This window comes from Urocitellus parryii, chromosome 4 (assembly GCF_045843805.1).
Source record: "Urocitellus parryii isolate mUroPar1 chromosome 4, mUroPar1.hap1, whole genome shotgun sequence".
Taxonomy (NCBI): domain Eukaryota; kingdom Metazoa; phylum Chordata; class Mammalia; order Rodentia; family Sciuridae; genus Urocitellus; species Urocitellus parryii.
In genome coordinates this window covers 15,764,333-15,778,904 of record NC_135534.1, presented here as the reverse complement: position 1 = coordinate 15,778,904, position 14,572 = coordinate 15,764,333, and the positions used below count along the sequence as shown (strand labels likewise).

At 49.4% G+C, this 14,572-nt stretch overlaps 2 protein-coding genes across 2 annotated transcripts in view; one reads left to right on the top strand and one right to left on the bottom strand.

The window, feature by feature from the left end:
• Positions 1 to 411: 411 nt before the first annotated feature.
• Positions 412 to 9,881, bottom strand: Ssrp1 (structure specific recognition protein 1). Its single transcript, XM_026406567.2, has 17 exons — positions 9,806 to 9,881; positions 9,165 to 9,336; positions 8,519 to 8,704; positions 7,782 to 7,887; positions 7,294 to 7,484; positions 6,958 to 7,188; positions 6,710 to 6,813; positions 6,481 to 6,609; positions 6,022 to 6,243; positions 5,217 to 5,289; positions 4,666 to 4,804; positions 4,468 to 4,513; positions 2,828 to 2,957; positions 2,253 to 2,423; positions 1,972 to 2,060; positions 1,159 to 1,345; positions 412 to 889 (listed from the first exon to the last, which is right to left on the bottom strand). The coding sequence occupies exons 2-17, from the start codon at positions 9,216 to 9,218 to the stop codon at positions 818 to 820; spliced, it is 2,130 nt and encodes a 709-aa protein (XP_026262352.1). The 5' UTR covers positions 9,219 to 9,336; positions 9,806 to 9,881; the 3' UTR covers positions 412 to 817.
• A 1,984-nt stretch (positions 9,882 to 11,865) lies between these two features.
• The window catches only part of P2rx3 (purinergic receptor P2X 3), a 28,018-nt gene continuing 25,311 nt past the window's right edge, over positions 11,866 to 14,572 (top strand). Inside the window, exon 1 of the mRNA XM_026406581.2 lies at positions 11,866 to 11,984. Within this exon, the coding sequence (XP_026262366.1) occupies positions 11,866 to 11,984 (119 nt within the window). The remainder of the gene's footprint in view (positions 11,985 to 14,572) is intronic.

Here is a 14,572-nt window from a genome sequence, read left to right as displayed (position 1 = left end):
CACACACACACACACACACAATCATTTAGCCTCCCCAACTATCTAGGCTCAGGTTTCCACTCCCCTGGCTGCAGGGAAGACAGTCAATCCTGATTCTATTATCTAAAACCATGGAAGACCCTTGACTCATAGGTGATTAAGAGCTGAGCTAAGAGCTGCCTCCCCTTAGCTGAGCTAATGGAGTGGAACTATAAGAGAGACTTCCTAATCAGATCAGGGCTCACTTCTCGACTCTCAGGTGGCTATCCAGGCAAAAAACAGTGAAAACCAATGCTTGTCCAGCCGGGAACAGAACAGTATGTACCTAGAGACCTGCTTCCCGGCTGGCGAGGAGGGCGTGGGTAAACACCACCATAAAAAGTGAGAATGGGGCTAGAAAGAAGGCATAAGGACATGACTTCCAAAGTCAGTTCCCTTTATTAAATGTTGATTTCACAGACCAGAAATACAAAATAAAAGTAGAAATAGGCCCCAGTTAGGAGCTACAGGCCTGATCTCACACAACCCCTGCTGCAGCAACTCAACAGGGCAAGCAGCAGCTACATCCGTAAGGTTGGGAAAAGTAGGACGAGGATCTGGACCTTGCACTGCCCTGCCTCCCAACCAGTCTCCCCAAGTTACAAGGAGCCATCCTTGTGAAGCAGCAAAGTTAAGATGCCTCCCTCACTGCCCCAGCAAAGTGCATGCCACCAGGAGAGCTTGTTCAGATGGCACAGAATCCAAGGACTACATGTCATGTGAGTAGAAACTTGTACCAGAACATGGGTAGGAGCTGGGGGTATGACAGGGCAAGCGCAGAGAGAGATTTTCTTCCTCTCTACTCATCGGAGCCTGATGCCGAGTCCTCTGAGCTAGGAGGAGTACTGGCCAGTTCTTCTTCTTCAGAATCCTGAAAGTCAAAAGTCTCTTAAGTAGAAAGGTATGTACAGAGGAGTCCTGGCTGCCCTCTCAAGTCACTATTCAATGGCAAAGGGCCCCTAAGTCCTATCCCCTCCCTATAACCAGAACCCACCTTCAGAATCTCAGAAGTCCACCAATCCATTCCAGCTCCAACAGGTAAGTCTTGTACCAACCACAGCCCACCCACCAGTCCACAGATTCTCACCCGCCTCACCTGCCTCACCCTTCCCGCCCCACAGCCCCACACTCCTGGCGTACCTCACTCCGCCGCCTCTTCTTTTTGCTCTTGTTCTCTCCGGAAGAGCTCTCATCACTAGACACAAATTCTTTGCTCTTGAAACTCTCGCTTAGCTGCCTTGATGCTGACTTGGATGATGAGCCCCTAGAGGGTGTAGATTTCTTTTCCATCTTTACTTTTACTTTCTTCTTCTTCTTTGACTTATCCCTATATTAGCAAGAGGGAAAAGGAGTTGGACCTTCAAGTTCCTGGCACTGTCATGGAGGCCACACCTCTCCCAGCCTTAACAAGGTCCCTCCCAGTCCCTGTCATTCTGTTTTCACTGTCTGCCCCAACAGAGAGTATCATAAGTGAATACAATAAAACAGGGGTTAAGCCAGGCATGGTGGCCCAAGCCTGTAATCTCAAGAGACTTGGGAGGCTGAGGCAGGAGGATCACAAATTACAGATCAGCCTCAGCAACTTAATAAGGCCCTAAGCAACTCGGCAAGACCCTGTCTCAAAAAATAAAAAGGCCAGAGATGTGGCTCAGTGGTAAAGTGCCCCTGGATTCAACCCCTGGTACAAAAAAAAAAAGGGGTTATAACCTGAAGCAGCCCCATATACAAAACTTATCTGACATCTCCTGCTTTATCTTTAAAAATCCACGTGAATTTTATGTTAGGCTCTACAATAATTTTCCTAAATTCTCCCATACCTTTGAATAAAACTGACTCTCCAGGAAAATGGGCCATTTTATCCAGTGATTTCAAATCCCTATATATCGCCCACATTTAAGAAGTTCTCTCTGCCCTGCCTTAGCTATCTACCATCTTTTAACATCCAACACTCACCTCTTAGAAGACTCGCCTCGGCCTCCCTCATATTCTTTCATAGCTTTTTCGTATTCCCTCCTGGCATCCTCAGCCTTCCGGTCCCACTCCTGTACACACACATACACACGTAAGACTGAAGAATGAGACCTCATCCCAGGTGCAAGGAAAATCTATAAATCTATACAGAAAAGTTTCACCAGTGGCTCACCCTGCCCCCTCCATCAGTAAAACACCCCCACCCAAGAAAGCCCTTCTTGGAAGCCGATGAGGTTCACCAGCCCTTCTCTGCTGCCCCTCACCTCTTTCTTCTCTTTGGACATCCCCTTCCAGATTTCGCCTGCCTTCTTAGAGAGATCTGTGATACTGATGCCAGGATGGTCTGACTTTATCTTCTCTCTGCTGGCATTGAGCCACAGCATGTATGCAGACATGGGTCTCTTGGGGGCATTGGGGTCTTTGCCCTTCTTCATCTACGTAACAAAGAACCCAAATGCCATTAGCCAGCTATTTCCCACAGACGCCCCACAGTCTTCCAAATAACTTCTTTGGATCACCTAACTTGGGGGGGGAAACAGAGGAAGAACTAAATAGTATCAGGCTAGACTGAAAGGTCCTAAGGGCAGGGATCATGTCCTCTTCCTCTAGCTCAGTAGGGGATCTGGAAACACAAGTAGCCTGTCTCCAGTTCAGATCTTCCAGAAACTAATTATCTCAGGACCAGAGAGAAAAATTACCAAGAAAACCCTCAAGGCCATAATCGCTGGCTAGAAATAACAACCCCGGGACGGTGAATCAACACATCTTTCTGTGGTGGACAGAAAGTAGAATGGACACACAGGCACACACACACTCCTATCTAGAGGAGAATCTGCACCTCCATGGGCTTCTTTCGGCTCTTGCGATCCTTGGCCATCTTGGCCCTTTTGAGCTGTTTCCGCTTCTTCTCGTCCCGGTCACTGTCACCCTCATTACTCGAGGAGCTGGCAGAGGCATTACTGTCAAACCTGCCAGAGAGTGGGGCTTAGACTCTGAGTGGGAGAACAGGACCTAGAGACCTTAGGAGGAAATGGAATCCAAAGACACCTGCCCAGAAAGAAGCAAGGAAAAAAGACCAGAGGAGAGCCTACACCACCAGTCCCCAACTCTGCCTCCTGCCCATCTCCTCTCCAGACTTCACCACCACAATGGGTTATTTACTGAATCACATGAACCAATAAACTCCAGCCCTCTCCTTGGTCATCATATCCTAATCCAGGCAGAACTCCTTCCCATGCCCAAGTACAGAAATACTATCAGGCTTGCCCAGAACGTGCCAAATACACTTTCCCACTTTCTTTGGGCTAATCATCTGAGTTTACCCTGCAGTCTTTTCTGATAAAGAGCACCAAAAGGGAGGAAACCCACCCAGCACATACCCACAAAACTGACAGTCTTAGCTGATACACTGCGACTCCTCAGAAAAAGGAACTACCTGTTTTCTGCTGAAGTTTTTTTCGTAAGCATGGGGGCAAGCACAATGAGTGGACTCCTGGAGGTTGTTTTCGTTTTTGCTGCCCAGTACCAATTCCTTTTGGGAACCATCTGGCCTTCACTCAGGAGGGGCTAACCCTATCCACAGGCTCTATAGGTGGTTACATGGCTGAGTTCCGGCTCTTCAAAGACCTGCACATCCTAATGATTCAGGTTCAAGAAAGGGCAGGTGATTACACCATTCATTTTGCTATTCACTGAAAGAAGTATTTCTAGGATTAAGCCCAGACATCTCAGGGTAATTTGGCCCCGAATGGGGCAAACCTAATTATAATAAGGGAATCACCTAAGCTTAGTGTTGCACACCTGTAACCCCAGCTACTTGAGAGTCTGAGGCAGAAGGACTGCAAGTTTGAGGCCAGCCTTGGCAACTTAGGGAGACCCTGCCTCAAATGGAAAATTTTTTAAAAGGGCTGGGGATGGAGCTCAGTGGTAAAGTACTTGCCTAGGTTGCATGACTCTCTGGGTTCGATCCCAGTTACAATCAGTCAGTCAATCAATACGATAGATAAGGGAATCAGAAACAAGAGATTCCCCACCAACTTTTGAACACCTAAATTCAGTAGTGTCTAAAGCCAATTCTATCCCTGAACTCTTCAGTTACAACAACTTCTAAAAATCTCTTTTATGCCAGTTAGTTGTACTTCTGACAATCACAATCAAAATTTCGACCAATTTAGCAGAGGGCTATGGCTGCCATTGATAGTGAGGAAAGCAAGATTCCGTGGACTGCCGGCAGCGGGTGCACACTGCTCTCATCCACTCTGTTCTCTCCCCACTGCACTTTCTGGCTTAAAACATGATGTGCACTAACAAAGTCCTTGGCCCTTGAAGAAATGTTTCCTATATCACCTCATTAGAGGTCTCACTTTTCCACCCTAGGTCAGTGTCTAGTGCTGAGAGATGAGAAGTGTCCAGAAATCTTCTGGTCCCTTAAGCTTATAGGGCACCTCCTCACCCCCATGAGCTACAATCAACACTCACTCCTCTGCCACGTCTTCCTCCTCTTCACCTGGGTTGAATGACTCATCTAAAAAAGCAAACAAGATGCATCAGCTTCTGCCTGGGTGAAAACCCCACCCTCTTACCCAGACACCCAGCTCTGCCACAGGGTGAGTCTAGGCCAGGCCTAGAGAGAGGACAGTCTGACTGCCCTGCTGCCCAGCACCGAGGCTAGCCCACCAGTTTCCTCTCCCGAGTCATCGCTGCTGTCGTTGGCATTCTCTTCCCGGATCTTGCCCTCCTCCTTCATCCTCTCCAAGTAGGCATCGTGCTGATCTTCATCAGAGTCGGCATAGTCGTCGTAGCTTGGGTTCATGCCCTGGCCAGGGAAGCCATGGGAGTGAGGGCCATTGCCCTCCTGCCAAACCTCTGCACTCAGAAGCGCTCCCCAGTGCCTGTGAGATCAGAGCAGAAGCTCCCAGAAGACCCTGGAGCTAGGTCATTCACACACAGTCAACGTGCAAGGCCTATGCCCAGGTTTGCCTGCCACACCAATTAGTCCAAGCCCCTCCCTCTCCCAGCCCCACACAGAGCTCCTGAGGGGCTGCACAGACTAATCTAAGGCCATGCAGAGAAAACCTGCACCAGAAGGGGGAAAGGGTCACACGCACCTCTTTTTTCTATAAGGGTAAGAAGAGAAGAGAGAGTGAAAAAGAAGCCAAGAAATCTCTGCTCCTTTCTCCCCTACAGAAAGAACAGGAGAGAGGCTCATCCTTCCCAGACAGAAATACCTCTTTCAATCCTCGGTTTTTGATGTTGAGCTTTTTTGCATTGACAAAATCAAACAGCTTTCCATACTCCTCCCTGTGGGGGGTGAACAGTGTTACCAGATGGCAAGGACCAACTCAGGGGTGGACTAAATGATGTTGACACCCAAGGGCCAGGGCCAGATGGTAGTGCTGGCGCTCTCAACCACACCGTCCAACCCAACTGCTCAGAACCCCCAGAGGACAGCAGGAAGAAAGGTCAGGCACTGGTCCTAAAAAAGGAACCTGCACAACCCTTAGCAGTTCTGGGGAAGGAAAAGCAGGGAGGGGTGTACCTAGCCACCAAATATCAACAGAGCAGGAGGAGTGCTGGGGAAGGGACATTCTCATCTTTTTACTCATCTGTATTTCACTTCATAGGGTTATTATGAGGATTAAACATGAAGATGTCTATAAAATGCTCAGCCCACTGTAAGCACTCAATAAACATTAGCTGCTGTGTTCCCGGGCACAAAGCTCATTCCAGGAAACAGACAGATAACATTTCCACCGTCAGGGGAGGCTAGAGAAGAAAAAAGGCTAGTACCCAACACACACAGCTTTCATCATATGGAAAATAACTTTTCTAAAAACATAAAAAAGCAATGGAGAGGCTTCTAAACTGAGTACTTGAAGGACCAAATCCCAGGGAAGCAAAAGAAAATTCTGCTTAAAGCTTGCAAAGTCAAAGTCATAGGCCTTAAAAGAACCCCAGGCCCTGACAAGACTTCCCAGTTGAAACTACGTCAGGATCAGAATACCCAGGAGGTTAACTGAAGGAGGATCTCACCTCTCAATGCTGCTGAAGGTGTACTGAGTGCCCTGCTTGGTCTCAATTTCAAAGTCAAAAGAGCGAGTGGTGGTGGTGCCACGGGCAAAGTTGACAAAGGATATCTCATCGAAGCGGATGTGCACGGGTGGCTTGTGGACGTAGATGAACCCCCGCTCCAGCGGGTACAACAATCCTGAGCTCGCCTTATAAGAGCAAGTGATGCACTGGGCCCCCGAGTGCCTGGGAGGATACCAGAAGCCTCATCAGTGCCTACCTCAGCAGGGCCAGAGAGCAGCAGGACACATGCTCAGCCCTCAACTGAGCAAATCTCACCACACTGCTCAGAAGGAAGCACTGACAAGGATCTTTCAGGGCTCCAACAGATTGCATTCCCTTCTCAGGAGGGGATTACCCAGGAGATATGGCATTTCCCAACCTCACTCCCAGCAGGCCAGGATCCCAAGCCTGCACTCTCACCCTTGGAAGTTGCCTGGGACTGTGATCTTGCGGTTCACCAGTGCTTTCATGACCCGGCTGACCATCTCGTAGAGTGATCCTGACATGTTCTTGGTGAGCCGCCCCTCAAAGCGCTTCTCTACCTCTTCCCTACAGAGCAAGGTGAGATGGTTAAGCACAATTGCTTTCTAATGGCATACCTGTCTCCTGCCTGGACAGTGGCAGGAAATGAGTCCAGGCAAACACTTACTCATTCATATTGAGCGTCAAGGAAATGTCCTCATCCTTAGAGAAGAGGAGGATCAGAAAGTGGTAACGGGTCTGGCCCTGCTTGATGGGGGGATCCAGGCTGATCTGATAAGGAAGAGAGGACAAGCTTAAGGATCAAACTTCAGATGAACTTGCTATTCACCAATACAGAACTCTGAACACCACTGAGACATCTACTGAAGACTCAGGCAAAAACCAGGACCATTTACTCCAGAGGTTTCTGCTTACCACAAAAAACATCTGGCGTTGGTCCTTGTGGGGCAACAAAAAGAGGCGTAGTACAGTGGTATAGGGGATCTTGTAGTCAAAGGTCTTGCCATGCAGGTGCAGAAAGGTAGGGTAGATCCGGATGTCATAACGACCACGGGGAGTCAGACACTGTAGCTCCCGGAAAATGCAGATGGCATCTCCAGTAGCCTGAATTACATCTGCCTTCGAGAGCACATTCTGGGCAAAGGCCTGCAAAAGCACATACCAGTAATCAGGCAGTAGATCACTGCTACAAGGCCAGCCAGCCAAGTCCTCAGCATCATCTGCCACCAAGGCAACCAAGTAAGGCCTCACCTCAACAGGGTCCACACCATCTTCCTGAGTGGGAGGGACATAGAAGCGCACCTCCATGAGAGAGACCTCTGCATCATCATTCTGGTGGAATTCCAGTGTCACCTCATTCTTGCCTGTAGTACACTGGGACACATTGCTGAGGGGTATCTCAAAGACCGGCTGGTCACCAATGTCAAAGGAAAGTAGCTGCCCTGTGAGGAAAAAGCTTATCAAGCCACAAGCCACTGCCCTTGAGTATACATAAATAATGTTCCCAGCAAACTAAGTTTCATGAGGACAGGATACTCAGGCTATTTTGCTCATATTGTACCTGCTCAAGACCAGGCACAATGCTCAATTATACAACATAGACTCAATAAATACATAATAAAGACACAAAATGATAGAAAATCAGAGATAGCGGTAGCAGAAAGACAACAAAATAAGTGAAAAGCTGAAACCCTTCATCCTGCCTTCTCCCCCAGACCTCAGTCTTCCTTAGGACTCACCACCAAACTTCACTGTCCCCCAATTCCAGCCCTTCACACACAGATCCTTCTCCATTAGTTCAAGGCGATAGTGAGTTTTGAAGAAATCAGAAAGTTTCTCAAACTCCTGTGGTTGGAGGGGAGAAAACACAAACCCAGTAAACCCTGGTGGCCTTAACACAAGTTCAACATCCCAGGATTATCTATTTCAGAAAAACTGCCCCAATAATCCTTTATCAGAAATCCATGCTAACTAACTCAGTGTCTCAATTCTGAAATCATTGAAAAGATTACTTGAAGAGATGGTTCCTGGGACTCAGGCCAGGGGAGGAGTAAAGGAATTGACATTTCTGGATATGGGTCTCACAGTGCTAAGTTTTTAAACATTGTATAGGTATTGTTTTAATAAAACTGGAAGTTAAAAACCTTTAAGTCTATAACTAAAGCAGTTCAAAAGGAACAAAACCAAATAAGAGCAACAAGCTAAGATTCTGAACGTGGATAAAAACAAGCAGAAACCACTATCTAAATTAAGATAGCAGAAAATATTCTAGAGTCCAGGCACAAAGAGTCTTGCAGGCCTTCAGTACTCAAAGCAAAACACTGATTGTTCGAAGGCTTCACAGCCTTACTCCATGGAGGCCAAACCAGCCAGTGACATAGTTATCAGCTGAAGAAACACCAACTTTCTCTAAAGGTTTAAAAATAAACAAGATGGCACAATAAAATTGTGGGTGAAAGGCATCAGGACTTCTCACCGATTCTCGGAAGCCATCATACTTGTACACATGGCCATTCTTTGTGAGGAGTTTCAGTCCATGTCCCAGAGCTACGCGGCGCCAGATACCCTCTGTCAACTCCCCAGCCTGGATGTTGTCCACTTTGCCAGTCTTGCTGTTCTTGAAGATGATACCCTGGCGGCTCAGCCTTAGCCGACCATCATTCTATCAGAGGAATAGGCCAAATGCAGGAGGATGTACACACAGGATATGTTGGGTACCCAGTTTTACCCTACACCCATTCAGGCTGCAGGGGACTGACCAGATTATCAATGGAGGGAATGTGGGGGGATAGCTATAATAGCCAGGGTCACTAAGAAGAGACAAGTGGTCAGGAAGTATGGACTTTAAACCTGGCTCTGACATCCAGAATCCTTGTAGGTTCTCAGTTTGCAACATAGGGATTTAGGACTGAACAGCATACATGTTCCTTTCAAATACCAAGGGCCTATAACTTTTGGGAGTCTTTCTCCATATTGACTTTTGCTGGGGAAATACCAGACATACATTCTGAGTCTTCCTTTTCCAAAGTAATAACATCATCAAAGCTAAGTTTTGTTAATGTGCAAAAACTTTCCCCTCCTTCTCTCTCTCCACCTGTATTAAGAGCCCAAGCCCTTCTCACCATGGAGCCTTTCACCTCCTGGTAGATGTCGTTGAACTCCAGGGTCTCTGCCATGATGACCTGCCTGTGGTGGCCTGGGCACAGAGCCCTAGGCTACACAGGGAAATCGAATCAACTGGGAGCTGGGCCCCAACTCCTGGGTAGGTATGCAGATACACGGCAGGCTGGAAATCTGAATTCAGGAGGAAGACAGGTGCTTGAAAGACATCACTTCATTCTGCTCATAGATGGAGCCAGGTGGCAGCCCGCTTGGGATGTCTGGGATCTCTTCTGCCTGGGAACCTACAGGCGGGTTCTACAGTCCTCCAGGGCCCAGGCCCAGCTCTGGCTGGAGAACCAGGCCTGAAGTGGCGCTTATATCCCAGCCAGAAACCCACTCGGTGCAGCCCACCGGGAGTCATGGCAACGAACAGCGGGACCCCAGAGGCTGCTCGGAGCCTGGACCCCAACTCCCCGCAGAATGCAGAATTTCCCTCCCAGCGTTCCCACCACTCCGGGGCCCCAAACCCACGGTTCTCCCCTCCCTCTAAAATGGATTCGCCCGCTGCCCGCGGATTTGAACGCGGAACGGTCCATCTCGAGCGTCCCGCGGGGGAGCGGGGCCCGCGCCCTTCTGGGGCCCGGAGACGACGACCACCCACCTCTTCAAGCTGCAGCCTCGCGACGGCCCAGGAGCGGGCGGTGGGCTAGATGGGGGCCGCGGGGGAGGGGGGCGGGGACGGGGGATGGGGGTACACTGGGGAAGCTTTTCCCGCGTGCGCGGTCCCGCGTCCCGCCACCGGAAGTTGTGTACAGACCATAGAGAGGATGAGCCGGCCGGAGAGACTCGAATTGGGTCCAACGAGGAGACCGTCACATAGAGCGTCGACGACTCTGGAGGACCTGAGGGAGGGGGATTGTAGCGGTTCCAGTTCCCACCCGGATGGAAAGTGATCGGAATATGGGAGCGTGTAAAGTTCTATAGAAAGTTAGAGACGCTTCTTCACATGGAGACTAGGTTCTAAAGGGAAGTTATGTAGTTTTATTTTATGGGACTTGCTACAGGGTCGTTGTGTGTATTGGGACGATGCTGTGCCCCTCCCTCCTGCAAAATAGTTTTCTCTCTTGTAGAAAGTAGTCTGTCGGGCCAGAAGGAAAATACAGGGTTGAGAGAAAGGCTGCTTCCACTGGCTGCGAAGTGCGAAGGGAATGCGGGTGTTGGGGTCTGTGAGTCAGCCTACTGTTCTCAGCTGTACCCTGTCAAGTGGGACTGGATCCTTTTTGAAAATGTGTTCCCTTTCTACACTCAACATCTTCCCACCCATAATCACAATTTATGGATTCCCTGGAAGAGACTGGCAAGTGCCGCATCAAGTTCAAGTGCTGGTGTCAGATTTACCTTGGAGCCAGACTGATTTGAAACCACATTAGCTGGGGTGGCAGAAACCTGGCCACCCTCACATAGTCTCAGGGTGCATCTTGCAAAATCAGAGAAGGCCAGGCCTAGAAGATGTATTTATCTACTCGTACCACCACCCCCCCATACACACTTTATTTTTTCTACCTCTTTTTTGTGGATGAGAAAACTGAGGCCCAGAGAGAAATTGCTCAGGATCTCAATGAGTTGGCAGCAAAGTTGGAGACTAGAACCCAGATATCTTTAACAGCAGTCTGGTTCTCTTCCATCAGTCACAGTGGCTGGATGCTCAGAGTGATGGATATTATGTGTCTTGTAGAAAGAAAGAATATTTAAAGTCAAAGTTTTCCTGATACTCATTACACCAGCTTGCCAACTCCATCCTGGGGCTAGGAGACAACAGGAACACCCCATTACTCCCTGAATGCACAGCTTCAGCCTTGGATTAAATAGTGCTCTACACTGCCTAGCATTATAAATCCAATTGTACTTAATACATATGTATTTAGGGCCAGTGCACTTCTAGGTTTTGAGGAAACTAGTGAACACAATGAAAATAGTCCTAGCCTTCCAGAAGCACATAATTGAAAAAATAATTCAGATAACTTGAGAGTGAAAAAAGAAAAAATAGGATAACTGCTATGCCACAGGCAGAGCTGCAGCCACTGCCAATGCAATTAGAAAGATGTGACTCTTTACTCACCCTGTTCTGGGAGACCCAGAAAAATGTTCAAGAGACCCCTTCCCCTACCCATGCTATTGGAGGCAACTCAGGAAGGGAAGGAATAGCTGCAGAATTGGGTGGAATTAGGTGAACATTCAAAAGTGAAGGGGTACTCAGCTCAGGCAGTCTGGGGGGTGGGGCATTGCAGGGGGCTTTAGGGAGAGCACAAAGCAGCTGGTGAGCTTAGATGAGGATGCAGCATATGAGAACCAAGCAGAAACGGTAGAGAGAGTGCAGATAAAACATGAGTCCCAGAGGGCCCTAGCCAGCTGCTTCCCAGGCAATCAGGAGCCCAGGACTGAAGACCCCACCCCTGTGGTGACATCACAGGGGAATGGGGTGGAGACGAATAAAAAGGGTGTCCCCCACCCTGGCCCTGGACTCTTGGCAGTCAGAGTGTCAAGAGCTGAGAGAGAGCCTGGGCATTGGGCTAGGGTTGCCTGGCTTACAGGAACAGGCTCTTCCTCCAGCCCCTCTAAGCTGTCCCTTCCAGGCCTTGATCACCGTCTCCCTGTCCTGAGAACCTCGCTGTCCTGAGGCTGCCATCAAGCCCCTTCAGAGTGGCCCCAAGCACTCTCAGCATGAACTGCATATCAGACTTCTTTACTTACGAGACCACCAAGTCAGTGGTTGTGAAGAGCTGGACCATTGGGATCATCAACAGGGCAGTTCAGCTTCTGATCATCTCCTACTTTGTGGGGTGAGTCTGTGGTCCCTCAGATCCTAGGACTGGAGGGCGACTTGCTATCCTACCCTCCCCCTCCTCCCTCAGTGCTACTGTCAAGCTGCTTGGGCTTCTTTTCTCTTGGGGGAAACATACATCTTCCAGGGAGCCTTGTTCCAAGGACTGGTCTCTGCTGCCACCACCCAGGATCTGGTCCCCAGATAGATTCTTTTGCCCCCACAAAATTCCTCCACAGTTGGAGAGTGGTTTCTGAACACACGCTCCAAGGTGTGTGGTCCTGACCCCGGCACTGCCCTCCAACAGGAGAGGTCCCCAGATGATCCATTTCCACTCTCCCTCTCCTATTCCCCGCAACCAGAAAAGAGGCAGACCCCACCCCACGTCTTCCCATTCTCTCAGTCAACTCTTTTGGGTCCCAGAAAGCAAGGAAGCACAGAAAGAGGAAAGGGAAGGTGCGGAACCCAGAGAGAAGATGACAAGTTGATCAGGCTGATGTTGGGTGGGAGGGTAGGCTGGGGAGGGAAGAGATCTCTGGATTTGTTTTGGAATGAGGAGTTCCCTTCTGGCTTAGAAGAGATCTTGGAAAGTCAAGAAGCCCTTGCTCTGGGAGGGCAAAACAAAGGAGGGAACTGCCCCGTGAGATGGAGAGAGACGCAGGCACAAATAAATTAACAGTCAAAGTGACATTGGTGAGAAGAAAAGTAGTTTTTCTGAACACGGGGTGGGGTGCCTCCCTGAGAATCCAGAATTGCTGTCCTTTATCAAAAAAGCGTGAATTCCCAATCTCTGCTTGACTCTGTGGCATAAAACTCATCCTGAGTGTCGCTCAGGAGCCTGCAAGGTCCAAACACTCCTTTCGGCCCCCACTCTTGGAGGTACACACCCCTACACCTACAGACACAAAGGACCATGGGGCAGACAATGGGGAAAATGCACGTTCTGTTCTTGTGGTCATTTCCACACACTGGTGGGCACCAGGAAATTCAGACAGAAACCCTGATGGTTTTCTTTCCTGGAGTACTCTGGTCTCCCACTGTTCCTGGAGACAATGGGTCTGTGTGGGAGAGACAAGCCACTGGCAACCGAGTTCATGAATTAATTGAAGCAATTCAAAGAAGACATCCTGTGTGCATGCCCATGCCGGCTGGAGCTGCGTGTGAGCAGGCCTGCTTGCCTGAAGGGTTGGAGTGGTGTGTGAGGATGCACGTAGAAAGGTGGGCAGATGTGATTTTTAAGCAATCTTTGCTTCATATGTTTGGCGAGAGCCGGGTGGCTTTGGTATGTGGATGTTATAACAAGGCTGTATATCCAGTGCTCCTTATGGGATATCAGAGAAGGGATTCAAGCTCTGGGATAGGATTAAATGGCCTCCAATCTCCCTTTCAACACTGAGGTTTTGTGAGAGGTGATGTTTGCAAATGTTCCATGTCTGCATCTCCAGAGCTTGACTCAAAGTTGGTTCTTAACCTTCTCTGTCAGTGTGTCTATTTGGTGCCATGCGTGTTTACAGCCACAAGATGGTGTGTTGGTCCAGGTGAGTGCAAACGCTGTCTCAGCACATTCCCACCCTGGCCTGGCCCCCTTGGCTCCAGACAGGAGACTGATGGAGGACAGAGACAGCTGTCTCCTGGACCAGCCCACTCAGCTCCCACTGCCCTTGTCTGTTCCTCATTATGATCAGATCAGATGGGATCCTTCAGTTCTGGGGGCCGGAGGCCAGCCTTCTGGAGGGAGCAGGAGAGGCTCTGTGGCGTCTTGATACCCAACCCCATCCATCTCCCAGCCTGACAGCTCCCCACGGGGCAGTGTTACATCAGCTGCTCAGCTGCGTGCTCCTTGGCCCAGCCCCCTAGCCCGAGCCCATCTCTGTGTATGAGAACCCATGCACTATTGTGACCTTGGGAATCCATTGTTGTTAATTAGCAAAGATGTACCAAGTGTCTCTTCATGCCAGGTGTTGGTATGCATGGAGGATAGAACTGTGAACAAAAGCAGACGGGGAACCAGGCCTGGTGGCAAACACCTGTCATCCCAGCGAACCAGGAGGCTGAGGCAGGAGGATTGCAATTCCAAGGCCAACCTGGGCAACTCAGGGAGATCCTATCTCAAAAGATAATAAAAATGACTGAGGGTGTAGCTCAGTGGTGGAGCATTACTGAGTTCAATCCCCAGGGCCAGGGGAGAGGAAAGCATACAGGGTCTTGAAGCTCACAGTGTAAGGCAAGAGGTGGGCACTGAGCCAGTCCTCGCCACCAACAAGTGTGGAATTTCATCTGTGGCTGAAAGGTGCACAGTGCCAGGAGAGCCACTCCCATGTAGGTGTTTGACCTCAGGGAACCAAGGAAAGGTTTTTCTTGAAACGCCATGTCCAAACCAAAATCTGAAGAATGTTCCTGAAAGGAGCAACCAGGTTCAAGGAGGAAAGAAGGAGGGTCCAAGGTAAAAAACCCACCTCTGCACAGGAGGGCAGAAAAAGAAGTTCATGGCCGAGCTGAAGGAGCAGAGGTCAGAGTCATGGAAGATGCAGGAGAACACAGAGGCCAGACTCAGACTCTCAGAGAGCTCTCCTTTTTACAAGAAGTAACGGACAGGAAGAAAGCTAC